Source organism: Saxophila tyrrhenica (assembly GCF_035928015.1).
Source record: "Saxophila tyrrhenica strain CCFEE 5935 chromosome Unknown scaffold_13, whole genome shotgun sequence".
Lineage (NCBI taxonomy): Eukaryota > Fungi > Ascomycota > Dothideomycetes > Mycosphaerellales > Extremaceae > Saxophila > Saxophila tyrrhenica.
Genome location: NW_027041745.1, coordinates 669796 through 685913, shown reverse-complemented (window position 1 = coordinate 685913; position 16118 = coordinate 669796). Strand labels below are relative to the sequence as shown.

The window sequence follows — 16118 nt, the reverse complement described above, 5'->3', positions numbered from 1 at the left end:
CCAAATTGCCCCACTGCCTCATTTCGTCGCTCTTGTCGTGCTCAATGTATAGAGTGATAAGGCACATATGTCCTACCGTCTCCTCATCAATCATGCCACTACCCACCACCCGGTAACCTGCAGGCTCTAGGTTGCTGCCGGACCTGATTACCTATGAAGCTTCCCTCGTTTGACGGTAGTGGAGCCACAGCATGCTTGCCCCGAGGAGGCTGGCGTTGATCGCTGGCATCTTCTTCGTTGGGGTCATCTTGTTCCTCAACAGCTCGCCGTATCGCGATCGGTTGCCGCGATTGCCCAGGCCGGGGTCGGTGGCGGGGGCCAGCGAGAAGAGCAGGTTGGAGGAGGAGCAGCAGAAGGTGGAACATGAGATAGAGAAGCATTTGTCCACCCGGCCTGGGCACGACGATGCGCTGGTCGATGCGGTGGAATGGACTTCTGCAAGCCATGGTGTCACAGAGCCGGCAGATGGCATGCTTGGCGAGGATACAAGGACAGCACAGCATGAGCTATCTGCGACTTCTACCGTGTCTGTGAGTAACACAGTTACTAAGACTACAGAGGCGCGACCGACGGTAAAACACACCTTCAAGCCGCTGTCGAGTGAGCCATACAAGGCTGTCCAGTCGAAGATCCAAGAACTGCTCGCCCAGTGGACACCGCCTGCCTACCCATCTCACTGGCCACCTTACGCTTGGTACGGCACCCAACGCGACTACGATCCGAACCGATGGGAAGGGTTCGAGTGGGAGAATGATTACTACATCAACAACGGCATTGAGAAGCTCAAGGAGCAGCATCCCGCGACCGCCACACCGACTCCATACCTCCCATACCCAGACTACAACAGCGAGGCATGGAAGAAGGAGTGGAAAGGCGAGTTTGTGCCTTGTGAAGGCGCGAGAGGGAAGCTGCTGAACCAGAGTCTGGATGATTGGGTGGAGGCATACCCTGTCATACCGAATGGGTTTCCGGCAGCGGCTGTGGGTGATGCGGATGTCACTGGGCTCGATAGCAGTCACTGCTTCGATCGCTATCATCGCTTCGGACCGTATGGGTTTGGACAGCAGGACCTGACGGATGCTGCGGAATGGGAGCCGCCTTCGAACAGACCGAATTGGCAACTGGTGAGGTGGGGTGACCTGCAAGATCAGTGTCTGCTCAAGAACAAGCGCCGCTTTGACCTCAACGCTCGCCAGCCGACCGAGCGGCGACCAGGCAAGCAGCGGCCTGAAGACGACCTGGAGCTTGCGCAGGATGATCTGTCACGGACAAAGGGTGCGCAATACCACTCGCGCACGGCTGTGCTTATACGGTCGTGGGAGGGATATGTGTACACATCAAACGACATTGAGAACATCCGCTCCTTGGTTACCGAGCTCAGTTTGCTCTCCGGTGGCGAGTACCAGGTCTTCCTCTTCGTGAATGTCAAGAATGAGAACGCCAGTATCTACCAGGACGAGCAGGTGTACAAGGACATCATCCAGCAGCATGTGCCGGACGAGTTGCAAGATATAGCAATCCTCTGGAACGAGTACATGCTAGAGGAATGGTATCCGAAGATCGGCGACTGGCAAGTATATTGGCATCAATTCATGCCTCTGCAGTGGTTCAGCAAGATGTACCCCCAGTTTGACTTTGTCTGGAACTGGGAGACTGACGCACGAAGTACGGGCAACCACTACCACTTTCTCCAAAAGATCGCTGGATTTGCTGCAAAGCAGCCACGAAAGTACCTCTGGGAGCGCAATGCCCGCTTCTACTTCCCCGCCGCCCACGGCTCCTACTCTGCCTGGCTCGACGACACCCACGCCAGCATCGAAACTGCTATCAAAAATAACTCCATGGAACCCGTCTGGGGACCACAACCCTACGACTCCTCCCGCCAAACCCCCATCGGCAGCTCTCCACCCCACCCCATGAACACGGACGACTTCTCCTGGGGCGTAGGCGAAGAAGCCGACCTCATCACCCTCCAACCCATCTGGGACCCCGTCCACACCACTTGGACCATGCGCGACAAAATCTGGAACTACCTCCCCGGCATCCGCCCGCACTTCTCTCCCACTTCCCCCATCGACGAAGGCTTCACGCACCCCGCGTTCGCTTCTATCCCGCGGAGGGTCTACATCAACACCCTCTCCCGCTTCTCCCGCCGCCAGCTGCACGCCATGCATGTCGAGAACCGCGCGGGTCGGACTATGCAGGCGGAGATGTGGCCCGCGACTGTCGCTTTGCAACACGGGTTGAAAGCGGTCTATGCGCCGCATCCGATCTGGACGGATCGGCGGTGGCCGGCTTGGTACATGGACGCGGTGTTCAATGCCGATGGCGGGGAGGCGGGGAAATGGGGTCAGAGGGGCGATAGCGTGTACAACCAGGATCGGGAGCATAACTTCGCCGGGTGGAGTTGGTATTACGCTTCTGATTTCCCGCGGATCCTGTATCGGAGGTGGTTGGGGTGGGGCGCGAAGATCGGGGATGAGGAGCAGTTTCCGAATAACCCTTTGCTGGAGCTTGGAGGGGAGGAGTTTGAAGACGAGGGCGTGGAAGTGGAGGTGCCGGGCAGGGAGCCGGATGGGAGTCAGGCTGCGCCTGCTGGCGGCAGCAGTTTCGGCGGGAGCGTGGTGACGGTGGGCGGGAAGGGGAGGATGTGTTTGCCTGCTATGCTGTTGCATCCGATCAAGAGGGTGTATCGCGGGGCAGAGGATGATGCTATGAGGGATGGCGCTTGACCTATGCCTGTGGTTGTGGTTTTACTAGCGATGCTTGATGGCGTTTTGGGGTGTGGAACATGTTTGAGCGTGTAAATACGCGAATACCCAACGCGTGCATTACGCGGCGTTCTAGCGAGTTGTTTTGATGAGCAAAGAAACCTACAATGGTATTACCTACATATCAAATCCCCTTCAATTCTCACACCTCCCGATTAGCCCAACTCTCCTCGCAACTCCGCTGGAGTATATACCCACCCCACCGTCCCGGAAACAACCCCCCCATCCTCTCCTCCAACTCCCCCGCACTCCCCGCCACCGCCAACTCCCGCTCAAACACCCGCATATACTCCTTCGTCCCCCGCAACAGCCAAGCACCATCCACCTCCGTCCGCCTTCTATGCCCAGGAACAACGACCTTCGGCCCCAGCGCCTCGATCTGCTCAATCGCGTTGATCCAATCGTCACGCTTTTGACGTGTGTTGGCTTCGGCGAGGTAGACGTGGCAGGCGCCGTAGACGAGGTCGCCTGCTACGATGAGGGAGAGGGAGGGGATGTGGAGGTAGGCGTTTGCCTCGCTGTCACCTTGGACCACGTCGTAGGCGTGGAGGGTGTGGCCAGAGAGCGTGAGGGTGTTGGTGGCGGGGAGGGGGTGGAAGGTCACTGTGTCGGTGGACATGGGATGGTCGGGCCAGAGGTTGCGCCAGTACGCCAGAACTTCTCGCGTGTATGTGGCCTCGATGGCGTTGGCGACCGCGGCTGTAGCAATCGGCTGGATGTCTGGCCACCGGGCTAATAGGGCAGGGAAGCCGAGGAAGTGGTCGCCGTGGGCGTGGGTGGTGAAGAAGTATTTTAGCTCGCAGCCTGGGAGGAGTGTTTCGGCTATCCAGTCTGCGAGGGCGGAGGTCTGGTCGAGCGTGGGAGAGGTGTCGATGAGGAGGGCTTCGGTGGGGGTGTGGATGAGGGTGCAGCTGATGGGGGACCAGTGCTGTTTGTTGGGGTGGGAGCTGCCGGTGGCGGTGCGGAGGAGAGGGGGGATGTAGATGTCTGCTTGAATTGGGAGGAGGGGAGGTTCCATGGTGAGGGAGGTGAATGGTGGTATTGGTGGACGTAGGATGGTTTTGAAAGAATGCAGCCGGACAGGGACGAAGAACGGGGAAGAGAACGAGGAAATGTCCTTATACCTTTAACGACGGGAAGTCTCTTAGGTGGCCACACTAAAGGTACAGAGGCTGTTGAAATTCACTTACCTGACAGACGCTCGATTGCAAAATAGCGTAAAAGGTAGGCACGGCTTCCATCTCGTTCGCATACCTAACGAAGTTGAGTGCTGACTGATGATCCTGTAGCCGTGTGGAGCCGCAGGCAGAATAGCAAGCACTCAGCCACCGAAGGAGGATGTACAGGCTGTGATCTGATGGGTGCCATGGCCTGGTCAGACTGAAGAGGCCGAGAATCTGCGCTAACGCGTAGGCTTTGACAAGGGCGATAGCCAATCCAGAAGTTGTTGCTCTGTCTTCGTCTCGTCTCGTCTGACCTCCAGAGCACCATGCATGGCAGATCCATGTCCGCAAGTCTTTCTTCTTCTCTCCTCGAGGACGCTGCCGCGAGAAGTGGTACGCATCTTCTGTGACACCTATCAGAACCGGAACACACTGTGTTGCAAGCATTGCCGGTTTACGTCTAAGGGTGAACGGAGAGCTTGCTGCTGAAGAACGGCCAGGACCGACATGAATTTGGACAGCATCTTCGACACAATATTGCCGGACGGTGCATAGGATGCTGCGTAGTCTCGAGAATACCTTATGCAAGATGGTGTGCGAGAGAGTTCGGATGTCGTTGGCGAGATCTGCGACGCCACGGCTTCCACCCGTCCCGACTCTCACCATCGCGTCCTTCCTGATTGGGGAGGCGAGAGAGGCCTGTCACACTGCACCTCAGTCAGCCGCCTATTATGAGCATGTAGTTTCTATCCTCTGATCAGCTCTCTAAACTCGCATGCCACTTCCGGGTGGACAATAGCCATGATGGTGTCGTTCTCGCTGTCTTTCCTGCTTCTCCTGTCAGCATGCGTTCCGTCTGTACTTTCGCTGGAACAGCACGAGCCGCTTGAGCAGCGCAAACCGAAGGGAGACCCGAATGATCCTGGGCTGGCCCGCTATGTCTCGGTAGGAATGAGAATAACCAGAGGTAGGAATATGTCGGACTGATGGTTCTGCAGAGACCCGACCTCGCTGCACCGATATGGGACGTCAAGGTCTACCACGAAGACCAGGTCGCGCCAGGCTACTGGTTCGTAGCTCCATACAAAGCCATAAACCAAGTCGACACCGAGAGATCGTGGGTCGGTCCTCACATGTACGACGGCAAGACGGGGGAGCTGGTATGGAGCGGGTCGACTTCGTACTTCTTCACACAAGGCAACGTCGAGGACTTTCGGCTGAGCAATGTACGAGGGAAGACGATGTTGACACTCATGTCGGCGGGGAAGGGCCTGGCTGTAATACTTGGGACGGACTACCAGATGTCAGAGACGAAACATGTGGATGCGCCGAGGAATGTGAATACGCATGAGTTGAACTTTGTAGAGAACGGGACGCGTGCCTTGGTGATCAAGAGCCATCCGATGGAGGCATCGAAGGAGATATCGAAGAAGGTGGGGTACAATGGCCATTGTAAAGCTGCCTTCGACGGGTTTGAGGAGTACAATACGGACACATGGGAGACCACCTTCGACTGGCGGTCGTACGGCAAAGTTGGCTTGGAAGAGAGTACACTTGACGATGGGAGCATCAGCAACAAGTGCCAGCATAATTGGGACTTCATCCACTCAAACTCCGTCGACAAGACGCCCGAGGGTGACTACTACTGGTCGTCTCGCCACTGCGACACCATCTTCAAAATCTCTGGCAAAGATGGTCACATCATCTGGAGACTGGGAGGCAAGAACTCGGATTTCAAGCACATTGGAGAAGACATGGTGTTCTCCCGCCAGCACAACATCAGATGGCGATCCCAGAACGATACGCATACCATTGTGTCCATCTTAGACAACGCCAAAGGTATCGATGTGCAGAAGCCGACATGGGAGAATTCTCGAGGCATGCTCATCGCTCTGGACGAGAAGAACATGATCGCGAGCGTGATACAGGTATACGACCACCCAGACGGAAAAGGTGGTTATGCCCCTCGACGAGGCAACTACCAAGTCCTCGAAAATGGCAACATCTTCATGGGCTGGTCTGAGAAGGCGCAGCAAAGCGAGCACACCTCTGACGGCAAGCTCGTCATGGAAGCCAGCTTCAAGGCCGAATGGCTAGGCTCTTACCGCAACTACAAGTTCTCCTACGTCGGCCACCCCATCGAGCCGCCCGTCGCTCACTCCCAAGCCTACGGGACCCCGAACAACTCCACGACAACCGCTGTGCACGTGAGCTGGAACGGCGCGACCGAAGTTGCTCAGTGGAACTTATACCGCACCGTCGCTAACGGCCAGGTCGAGATCCTCGTCTCTACCGTCGAGAGGCTAGGCTTCGAAACCGTGCTCGCATATGGCGGGTACGCGAGCTACATCATTGCCGAGGCGCTGAACCAGAACGGCACCGTCATCGGTCGTTCCAGCGTCACGAAGACATACGCCCATCCGAACGTGACGGCCGATGCTGTGGCGGAGGAGGATAATTGGCTGAAGGACCTTGAAGACGACATGCTGTGGCATGCTCGTGGGCTGCTTAGCAATCCGATCTTTTCGTTTCTGATTGGGTGTCTCTGTACTGGGGTGTTGATCTTTATGTGGTGGCAGGCGAAGCAGAGGAACATGTTCCGGAAGTACTTTGGCAGTTTCCAGGAGCAGAAGTACTCTCGGGTGCCAGGCGCCGGCGGCGAGCGAGAGGAGGACGTTCCCTTGCATTCGTGGCGTAAGGAGGGAGGGCCGGAGGATCGAGAGTGAGAGTGCTGTTTTCTGTCGGGGCACAGGGGTGACAACGTGCAGCGACTACTCCTGAATCATATCCTTCATCCTCTGCTCCTCCCTAAAGTCAGCCGTCAGCTCGCCTTGCAGATCCTCCCGCATCTTGTTCGCGACGTCTTGCGGGCCAAGGCTCTCTCGAGACAGCAAATAGACGAGCTTGGTGTAGGCAGCCTCTGTGGTCATATCAAGCCCGGTGACGATGCCTTTCCGCTCCATCCTTCGAGCCGACTCGTAGGCTGTCGTAACACTACCGGTCAGACCTACATCGTGTCAGCAAAATGTTCCGAGTTGAGGGAGCGAGGATCGTACATTGCGTGACCGAGACAATCACCAAACCTCTCTCCACAGCATCCGCCAGGATTTCGAGGAGCCCTTTACTGCCGTTGCTGAGAGGAATATTGCCAGCGCCGAACGTTTCCAGAACGAGGCCACCGAGGTTGGGTATCTGGACGATGCTGCTGATGAGGCCGATGCTAATACCTGGGTAAACCTTCAAGACTGCTACGCGACTGGTGTCCAGCTTGGTCGGCCCGCTGTCTGATCGGATCGAAGCGTACTTTGAGTGAGCGATTCTGGACCTGTCGGCAGGTCGTATGCTGTCCGAGTGCACAAAGACACTCCAAGGTCTGCCAATGTGCCTCTGAAAGCTGGCCAAAGGTTTTGCGTTGGGTGTCGTGAAGCCTGCCACGCTGAAGGCGCTGACCTTCGTCACGCGAGTTGCACGGTACAAGTGATGGTGGAAGACAACGGAAACCTCAGAGACCTTGTAGGAGGCAGCGATCGTCATCGAGTCCAGAAGGTTATCGTGGGCATCGCTATGCGGTGCGTACATGCTTAGTTGCGAGCCAGTGACCAATACAGTCTTGTCCAGAGGGCCAAGCATGAAAGCGAGCGCTGAAGCAGTATAGGCCAGGGTGTCCGTACCGTGGAGCACAACGAACGCATCGAATTGGTCCCAATTGGACGTCAGACATCTCATGATGAGACTCCAGTGGCTACCATCGATCGAAGAGCTGTCGATAAGATCCGAAAATTCGAAGACGCTGTACTTGTAGCTTCCAAGGGCAGGCGTCCGAGGAGGAGCACGAAGAGTATCTGCGAAGGCAGAACCGCCGTGTTCGTCTCGAACTTCCGTCGACTCCCATACCGAACTGTCCTCATTAAAGTCTGGATGCGGTCTGAGGCAGTTGTGGGCGAAGTCTCTGGTAGGCACAAGACCGTCGGGGGAGTCTTGCCTGTTCAAGATTAGTATATTACCAGTATAGGCGTCCTGACATACTTACATGCAGATGGTGCCGCCGGTGATGATCAAGAGGACATGAGCCTCATCGTTCCCGTCCGTTCCATTTAGTCCTTGTGCCATTGCTAACAATCCTTTTGCGGTGGGATAGAAAGATTAATCAACATGTACAGCCGCAGACCACGCTTAGGGAAGTAGTAGTAGCAGTAGCAATCAAATGAAAAATTGCCTACCTAATAAATCCTCAACAAATCAAGGAGTTTTCAAAGGTCTGGCTCCGAGAAATTCCTTGCACCAGAGTTTTGTGACGAGATGAAAATTCCCAGTGGAGCGGCCCAGCAACGCATGATCGTGCAGCATGGACTTGCATCTTCGCCATATAGCGGCGCGTCGTTATCATGGTCATCATTTGTCGACCAAGTGCCGTATTGAGAGTGTATGATGGAAGAAGAGTCTCTTCGCTGGTTCGGAAGTCACCTCCCACGCCATGACCACCGCGTGGAGATGGTTCAAACTTGGCAGACCTTCGTCACTTCCAAGATATGCGTGAGGTTTGCTGGCAGGGAAAGATATCGACGGACAACAATCTCTCCTCTTCGATGAACTGAGCCGCTCCTAACCTCTCATCAACACCTCTGGTCTTCTGAGAATGCCGGACTCCTTGCGCGTCGCGCTGAAGAATGACAGCGACCTCAACAACATTCATGCCTACGTGACCGGCATAGCAATCCAGCACGGCGGCCAGCTATGTCTACTCAAAGCCAACGGCAAAGACCTGTACTTTCCCAAGGATCCTCCTTCGATAGGCTCGCCACTCAAGGAGGACTGCGCCATACCGCTTGGACAACCTGGCAACACCACCGAGATTACTGTCCCACAGATTGCTGGTGGCCGCATATGGATAGCCGTGGGCAAGCTCACTTTCCTCCTCAACCCAGGAAATGCTTTGGTCGAGCCTAGTGTTCTCAATCCCAGTGATCCAAACCACGATGTGGACTTTGGATTCGCGGAGTTCACGTGCAACAGCTCCCAATTGTATGCGAACATCTCGTACGTCGACTTTGTACCGAGGATCCCAATCGCCATCAGCCTGAAGCGAGCTTCCGGTGATGTTCAGTACGTCGCGGGAATGCCACCTGACGGTCTGGACGACCTGGCTCAGGATCTCCAAGCACAGGCGCAGGAGGACCACCAGCCGTGGGACAAGCTGATAGTCAAGAGCGGTAGCCAAAATATCCGCATTCTGAATGCCACCCACGGTAACGCCGTCGGCGCCAGCTTCGATGGCTACTTCGAGAAGCACATCGACGAAGTGTGGCAGAAGTACAAGTCTGGAGCGAAGATGAAGATCAACACGCAAGCCGGACCAGGCGTAGTGGAAGGCCATGTCAACAAGAAGGACGAGCTCGAGATCGGAGGCGAGGTCTTCGGGAAGCCTACGACAGCAGACGTGCTCGGGTGCAACAGCGGTCCCTTTACGACAGGTCCCTCGCCAACTCGCAATGCTATCATCCCTCGGCTTGCTGCAGCCTTTGTGCGGTCTTCACTGCTCGATTCGCAAGACCAGCCTTCTCAACCGAGCACTTTCTATCGAAGGGATCCGACGAACCACTATGCGAGACTCGTGCATAAGCACAACCTGGACGGCAAAGGCTACGCTTTTGCTTATGATGATGTGCAACCCGATGATGGGGACGATCAAAGTGGGAAGGTGAATGCAGGGGATCCGACGCTGTTTACAGTGTCGGTTGGTGGTAAGAGTGCTGGCAAAGGCGCGAATCACAGTTCTGCATCGCATCATCGCCCTGTCCCGCACCCTGAGGAAGCAAAGCATCACCAGCAGGCTAATGAACCTGATGCGCAGGATCATCAAAAGCACGATGAAGGGTTGAGAGGGAAAGTCCATGGACTTGCGAAACGGTTCATGAGCTGAGATGCAAGCCGCTGGCCGGCTGTTCGAGAATTACACGCCTTCCCTACACCTACGACTGACGACATTACTTGGTATCAGTATACATCGTCAAATTGCTGCACCTCAAATATCCGTCCCGTTTTGGAGGCTTTTCTGAGCATGCCGCTCGCGCCGGGATCACGTCAGCTTACAATGCCGTCTCCAACGCCGTGCATACGCTCATTGATCAACCATATCAACCTGTGGGAATATGCACACTTGAGCATCATCAAGCATATGCCGTGGGACCATAAAGAGCTCAGCTCGTCGATTACGCTGCATGTGCAGGCTCAGAGACAAACGTTTCTCTTATGTCAAAACCTCTCCCCTTCTGCTTTCTCCGTTCCACAACACTTTACGAGCAAGCATGTCGACCATGCTGCGACTTGAGCTCAAGTTCCCCTCTCTCATCCTGATCTTTCTATATTTGGCAATACTTTACCTCGTCAGCTTGGTCCTATACCGGCTGTTTTTGCATCCAGTCTGCTCATTCCCTGGCCCCAAACTCGCCGCAGCAACCAAATGGTACGAATTCTATTACGACGTCCTAAACGCGCCTGGAGGTCAATTCTCGCGCCACGTTGAAGAGCTGCATCGACAGTACGGACCCATCGTTAGGATCAATCCCGACGAGCTCCACATTTCCGATCCAGACTTCTACGAAACACTTTACTCCCAGAGCAAAAGGGACAAATGGCCACCCGCCGCTGGTATTGCTGGATGGGACGTATACCCGCACGCCACAGTCGATCATGATATGCACCGCCAGCGCAGGGCTGCGGCCAACCCGTTGATGTCGAGGAAGGCGGTGGTTGAAGCTATACCGATGATTCAGCAGCAGCTCGACAAGCTCGTGGAGGTGTTTAGCAAGTCTGTACAGAACGAGGAGGCCATCGAACTGGGTACAGTTTTCCTCGCTTTCACAACTGACGTCGCTGGGCAGTACTTCTTCAGTGAAACCCTCGGGATGCAGGATGATCATGGAAAAGCCGCAGCCTGGAAGCATACAACTCACGGCATTGCTCGGGCTACTCCGATCGTCAAACAGTTTCCTGGCATCATGAAGCCTGCTTTGAAGATACCGCTGTCCGTGTGGAAAATCATGGATCCAATTGCAGCGGTGCTCTTGCAACTCCACTACGATTTGGATGGGAAAGCTCGACAGTTTCTGAACACCGTTGCGAGAAATGGGGAAGCGAAAATGCTCAACGACAGTGGCCGGCCGTTGACTATATTTCATGCCGTCTATCAGAACCCTGGTCCTGATTCAAACAGACTTCACGAGCGGTTGACAGACGAAGCCTTCAGCATGATCGTTACAGGGGGTGAAACCTCCGCAAAAGTCTTAACGCGGGCGATCTACTACCTTGCGGTCGACGAGCCTGCTTTTCAACGCCTGAGGGCAGAGCTTCGCGAAGCGTTAGAAAGAGCCAATAGGAATGCCTCAGCGCTCACATTGTTGGAGTTAGAACGACTACCATGGTTGGTGAGTTTATCTAGCCCAGCGGCTTTAGGACGCTATGCTAAACTATAGCAGACAGCCATCATCCGAGAAAGTCTCCGCATCAGTGCTCTAGTGACTTCACGGCTCCCTCTGCAGCCACACACGCCGTTGCAGTATGACAGATGGATCATCCCAGCCATGGTTAGAGCACTATCCATCGACTCAAGACCCCCGCTTGTCACTGACGTCTACAGACTCCAGTCAGCCTCTCGCCGTACGACGTGCTGAAAGATCCTACCATATACCCGAATCCGGACAACTTCGAGCCTGCTCGCTGGCTGCAAACAACCAATGACGGCCAGGAGAAGGTTCGACTGGACCTCGAGCGTTACTTTGTTCCATTCGGCAAAGGTCCAAGGATGTGTCAGGGTGTAAAGTACGGCCAGTGAACCTGTCTTCCATTCTGCAGTCGCTGATATTCTGGCCAGTCTCGCTTGGGCCGAGCTTTACCTAGCTCTCGCTGCGCTTGTTCCACGATTTGATTTCGAGTTGCACGACGTCGTGAAGGAACGTGATATCGACTACTCCGGCGATTTCTTCCTGGGTGAAGTTCGTGCGGATAGCAAAGGCGTCCACGTCAAGGTCCATGCAGTCTAGACGCCGCCCAACAGAGTGGTTTGGACCGCCGGCGCGAACTACTCCGGCTCATACTCGCTTGTTCATGAACAGCCTCCGAGGAGTCAGCCACAGCAAGTTCCGGGCATGACCGTCCGTACTAGCCAGATCTTGTTTCTCAGTATCGCATATCTTCCAAGAACGAAGCGACCAGGTTGAAGCAGCTCCAAGAAGGAACATGCAGCCGACGAAGATTTTTGCTGAAAGATATCCCGACGTCGAAACTAGCTGTAAGGCTATCGGCTCTGCGAAAACGGTAGGGAAGACCAGCGGCAGGCATATCATCCCGAACGCAGCTGGCAGTCGTTGAAGGCCGACCACTTCCGCTGTTACGGGTACGACTGTGCCCCCTAAAGAGTGTTAGTGTTCGTATTGAAAGAAGGAAGGGCGTGATGCTCACAGAAAGTTCCTGTCACTGTGCCGCTCAAGAAGGCGAACACCAGAAGCACAGCGTATGACTGTGCTGGTACCCAGATGGTAAGGCAGAAAATTCCGCAGAGGCCGGTCATGGCTGGTGAGATGTTGCTGTCAGCTTGGGAAATCTTGGAATGTTGTTTTGCAACTCACCAGTAGCAACATCGATGCGACCAAAAGAATCCGAAAGGAATCCCACGGCAGGCCGACCGAACGCCAGTCCCAGGTTCAAAACTGCACCGACCACGGAGCCCTGCTGCGCGGACAGGCCGATGGACTGGGCATAATTCGGCAGCGAGTACAGAAGAACAATATAACCCAGCTCTGTGAACGCGCCCCAGCTTATTATCAATACCACTGAGACGTGACCAAACTCCCGGAGGTTGTTGAGTCCCCGCGGCTGCGGCTTGACAGCGGTGTTCCGATCCTTCAGCAAAATCGAGCAGATCAAGTTGGCCACAAGCGTGCAAAGAGCAAGGAGTCGATACGTCCACTGTACCCCAAGAGACTCTACTCCGGCGCCAGCAGCGAGATTGTACGCCAGCCCACCGAACCCGGCGCCAGAGGAAGCGATTCCGACCGCGAGACTGCGTTTCTTGAGAAACCATTGCCCGAGCGTTGGAGCGGCGGTGATGTACAGGAAGCCTAGCCCGAAGCCGAAGCAGACGCCTGCAAACAGAAGGGCAAAGGGGTTAGCAAATGTCTCAGAAATGGTAGGGTTTTGCTCATTAGTTTGGTACCTTGCGAGAGGAAGAGATGCCAGATTTGGGTTGCGAAGGACGCGGTCAGCATGGAGGTGAATACCAGAGCTGTGCCGATGAAGAGGCTGGGTCGAGTCCCGAGCTTTTCGTTGGAGACGCCGACGAGGGGCGAGATGAAGAGAGACATTGAGATGGAGAGGCCGCCGATTAGTGCGTATTCCAGGTTGGAGGCGTTGGTGAAGGTGTCGTGGGAGAGGAAGTGGGCTAGGAAGACACCCCATGACTGTTGCTTTTGTCAGTCAGATGCTTAATGATATTGGCTGAAAAGACTCACGGCGTTCACGCCCCATGTATGTGCATTTATGGCGAAGACGCATGCCGTACAGACCCAACCATATCCTCCATCTGGCGGCTGGTCTTCTCGGCCTGAGACATTGGTTTGAGTTCCGACGAGGTCGACTTCCCGCGCGGAACGAGCAGAACGAGAGTCTGTATGACTTGCTGTTCGATCGACGACATCTAGCTCAGTCTCGCTGGTCATATTTCACGGAAGTTCATTCAATAGTCTAGACGTTCCAAGTGGAAGCAACATTACAGATGACGAGGCAATATATACCCCGCGAGAAAATAGACTTTTTGTACCTACCGTTGCTCCACCAAAGGGCGCGCTCGCCATTCCGTACTCCGTCTTGAACGCCGATGGGTGTTGATAGTCGCAAGCCACACAGGAACAGGTTGACAAGCGTAGTAGACAAATAGCTTCTGTATCTACAGAGTTCAAAAAACGATGACCCTCCAAGCGAGGAACGGGGAAAGCGGCCCAACTGGGACATCCGGCAGTCTTCTCCGGGACCCAGATGCAACATAAAAGGCCACATCAGTCCCGTGGGTAGGCCTTTCTTGTCTGTGAGAAGATCCTTTACATCTCCCGCTCTGACCTGGTGGGCCGGTTTCACTGTCCCTCGCTTGCCCTCGTCTTGCCTTCCCGCCCCTCAACCCTCCGCCGTTGGTCGTACACACACTTTACCCCCTCCCTGGTGCACATCGAGCAAGGCAGGCGGCCGTCGCAGAGCACACCGTACCTTCACCATTGGCAGCATGAAAATGCCAACGGTTCCCTCGCCTTTCCATCCTTCCTAGGTTCTTTGTACGCACACGTTGAGCTGCCCTGACAGCACGCCTCACACGGATGCTTCCCATCGCATATCCTTGACCAATCTAGACAAGCAGTACACCTCTCTTCTTTAGGAACACCCGGTAGGCCTCGGGTCTCGCAGTCGACGCGGTGTACGTAGGTGTGCCAGGGCCTGGTCTCACAGTAGTTGCATGGCATCTCACCGTTGCAAGCCTCGCCTTTTCCAAAATAACGACAGGTCGAGCAGGCTTTCGGGTATGCTGGGAGGTACTGGCGGCGGGCTGCTCTCTCCTCCTTGTCGAGACACGGTCCGTGGACGCGCGTGAGCCCGTCCACTTAGTCCCAGTCCCTGGTCTTCTCATCTTGCTTAATCTCCTGATCACACACAATGAGCAATGGGCAGTAGAGATGTAGTGAGCTCGAACACCCTGCTTCAAAGAGCAAAGTATATTGCCTTTTGCAAACAAGTCTGGGTTGACGTTTGCGCCGAAGTCTCGGACGAGACGCCCAAGGCTATCGGAAACGAACAGTTCTTCAGTTTTAGGAAGGGAAGGCTCTAGAGTGCAGACGTCGAAGTGGACCTGGAGTAAGCCTTCGACGACAAGCGGGAGTACCGGTGATCGGTTGGCACGTGCTGAGCTCCATACGATGCTGAACTTCGGCATAATACCTAGCTGCTGTAGGGCCTTTTCATGTATGTTATAGGCCTTTCGTGTCCCATCAACCATGCCCGCGTGTCCATCGAGCCGCTTCCAGCCAGCTGGTGCGGCTGTTCCACCGCCGCCATAGAGCAAAGGAAGGATGTTTGGACGCCTCACACAGTCGACATATACGAGTATGTTGTCGAGATGGTCGATGATAGGGCGCGGAATGGCGTCAAGAAGGACTGATTCGAACTGTGTGTGTCCGAGGATGTCCTGAGCTGCGGCGGTGAAGCCGTCGGTGATCTGCCGTCTTAGCCAGTCAATCGGTGCGTTGCGTAAGAAGCATAAAGTGCCTAGTGACAGATCATCCCTCGGCCACTCCGACATCTGCTTGGCCACGTCGATGATGGCGTTCATGTGGGTTGCGAATCTGGCGCAGTTGGGAGCAGCCTCATCCAGCGGTGTGTAGTGGACGGGGCCAGGGTTGAAGCACTTCAGAATGCTGCCGTATGCTCTGGCGCGCTTGGCTGGATCCTTGTATCTTCCTTCCCCAACCTCACGGAGCCTTGCATTCTCTGCGTTCGTCCTATGAGTCCTACGGGGGCTACGGCGGCGTAAGACCTTCTCATCTTCTTTCTTGTCCTTGTCCTTATCCCCATCCTCTCCCTCGCCGTCGAGCTCGACGAGGCCATTGAGTTCAGCTCGAACCTCAGTCGACACGTCGGTACCATCATCGAAACGCGAGGAACAGAATCAAATTCTTCTTGATAGAGCCCCTGTCTTTCAAGACGACTTGATACCCTTAGAAGACGGAACGCGGCATTGAACTTTACCTTGTATACAGTGCCTCGAGCAACGACAGTGGCAGGAACCCCTCATGGCGTGCATAGCCCTAATGCATCGCTATGATTTGGACTGATAGCAGTATAGCTGTGCTTGCAAGCATTCTGTTCGCTGCACAGTAAGGTAGGCATTTACCACCCGCTTCATGAGCTCTGTCGGAACAGAAGGCCAATGAGCCGCACTGCCTTGTTGATAGTACTGGACTGACTGTGCTGCAGAGTTGAGGGTCTTAGGAAGTAGGATGGAGCATCCGGAAGGTGGTTGAACGTGCACATGTGGCCAGGTGTTGCGCCACACGGCGATCGGGTCGGGCGAGTTCCTCCCTAGCACAACCAGACCTTACTCGCCTCTTCGTGACATATGGTCTTTCTTGACTCACTGCCGTCTCGA

The 16118-nt window shown here is 55.1% G+C and overlaps 8 protein-coding genes across 8 annotated transcripts; 4 read left to right on the top strand and 4 right to left on the bottom strand.

Moving 5' to 3' along the window:
* Positions 1–191: 191 nt before the first annotated feature.
* Positions 192–2732, top strand: LTR77_008274 (uncharacterized protein; the record flags this gene model as incomplete). Its single annotated transcript, XM_064805507.1, has 2 exons — positions 192–530; positions 552–2732. 2 exons carry the CDS (start codon positions 192–194, stop codon positions 2730–2732), a joined length of 2520 nt encoding a protein of 839 aa, XP_064656612.1.
* A 181-nt stretch (positions 2733–2913) lies between these two features.
* LTR77_008273 (uncharacterized protein) lies at positions 2914–3789 on the bottom strand (the record flags this gene model as incomplete). Its single annotated transcript, XM_064805506.1, has 1 exon — positions 2914–3789. The coding sequence occupies one exon, from the start codon at positions 3787–3789 to the stop codon at positions 2914–2916; it is 876 nt and encodes a 291-aa protein (XP_064656611.1).
* A 949-nt stretch (positions 3790–4738) lies between these two features.
* LTR77_008272 (uncharacterized protein) lies at positions 4739–6660 on the top strand (the record flags this gene model as incomplete). Its single annotated transcript, XM_064805505.1, has 2 exons — positions 4739–4879; positions 4933–6660. The coding sequence occupies 2 exons, from the start codon at positions 4739–4741 to the stop codon at positions 6658–6660; spliced, it is 1869 nt and encodes a 622-aa protein (XP_064656610.1).
* A 45-nt stretch (positions 6661–6705) lies between these two features.
* On the bottom strand, positions 6706–8044 carry LTR77_008271 (uncharacterized protein; the record flags this gene model as incomplete). The annotated part of the gene is made up of 3 exons (XM_064805504.1): positions 6706–6941; positions 6991–7916; positions 7965–8044. The coding sequence occupies 3 exons, from the start codon at positions 8042–8044 to the stop codon at positions 6706–6708; spliced, it is 1242 nt and encodes a 413-aa protein (XP_064656609.1).
* Positions 8045–8570: 526 nt separating this feature from the next.
* Positions 8571–9854, top strand: LTR77_008270 (uncharacterized protein; the record flags this gene model as incomplete). Its single annotated transcript, XM_064805503.1, has 1 exon — positions 8571–9854. One exon carries the CDS (start codon positions 8571–8573, stop codon positions 9852–9854), a length of 1284 nt encoding a protein of 427 aa, XP_064656608.1.
* Positions 9855–10239: 385 nt separating this feature from the next.
* LTR77_008269 (uncharacterized protein) lies at positions 10240–11973 on the top strand (the record flags this gene model as incomplete). The annotated part of the gene is made up of 4 exons (XM_064805502.1): positions 10240–11358; positions 11410–11517; positions 11571–11752; positions 11805–11973. 4 exons carry the CDS (start codon positions 10240–10242, stop codon positions 11971–11973), a joined length of 1578 nt encoding a protein of 525 aa, XP_064656607.1.
* A 523-nt stretch (positions 11974–12496) lies between these two features.
* LTR77_008268 (uncharacterized protein) lies at positions 12497–13647 on the bottom strand (the record flags this gene model as incomplete). Its single annotated transcript, XM_064805501.1, has 3 exons — positions 12497–13074; positions 13146–13389; positions 13441–13647. 3 exons carry the CDS (start codon positions 13645–13647, stop codon positions 12497–12499), a joined length of 1029 nt encoding a protein of 342 aa, XP_064656606.1.
* A 973-nt stretch (positions 13648–14620) lies between these two features.
* Positions 14621–15302, bottom strand: LTR77_008267 (uncharacterized protein; the record flags this gene model as incomplete). The annotated part of the gene is made up of 2 exons (XM_064805500.1): positions 14621–14669; positions 14707–15302. 2 exons carry the CDS (start codon positions 15300–15302, stop codon positions 14621–14623), a joined length of 645 nt encoding a protein of 214 aa, XP_064656605.1.
* Between the last annotated feature and the right edge of the window lie 816 nt (positions 15303–16118).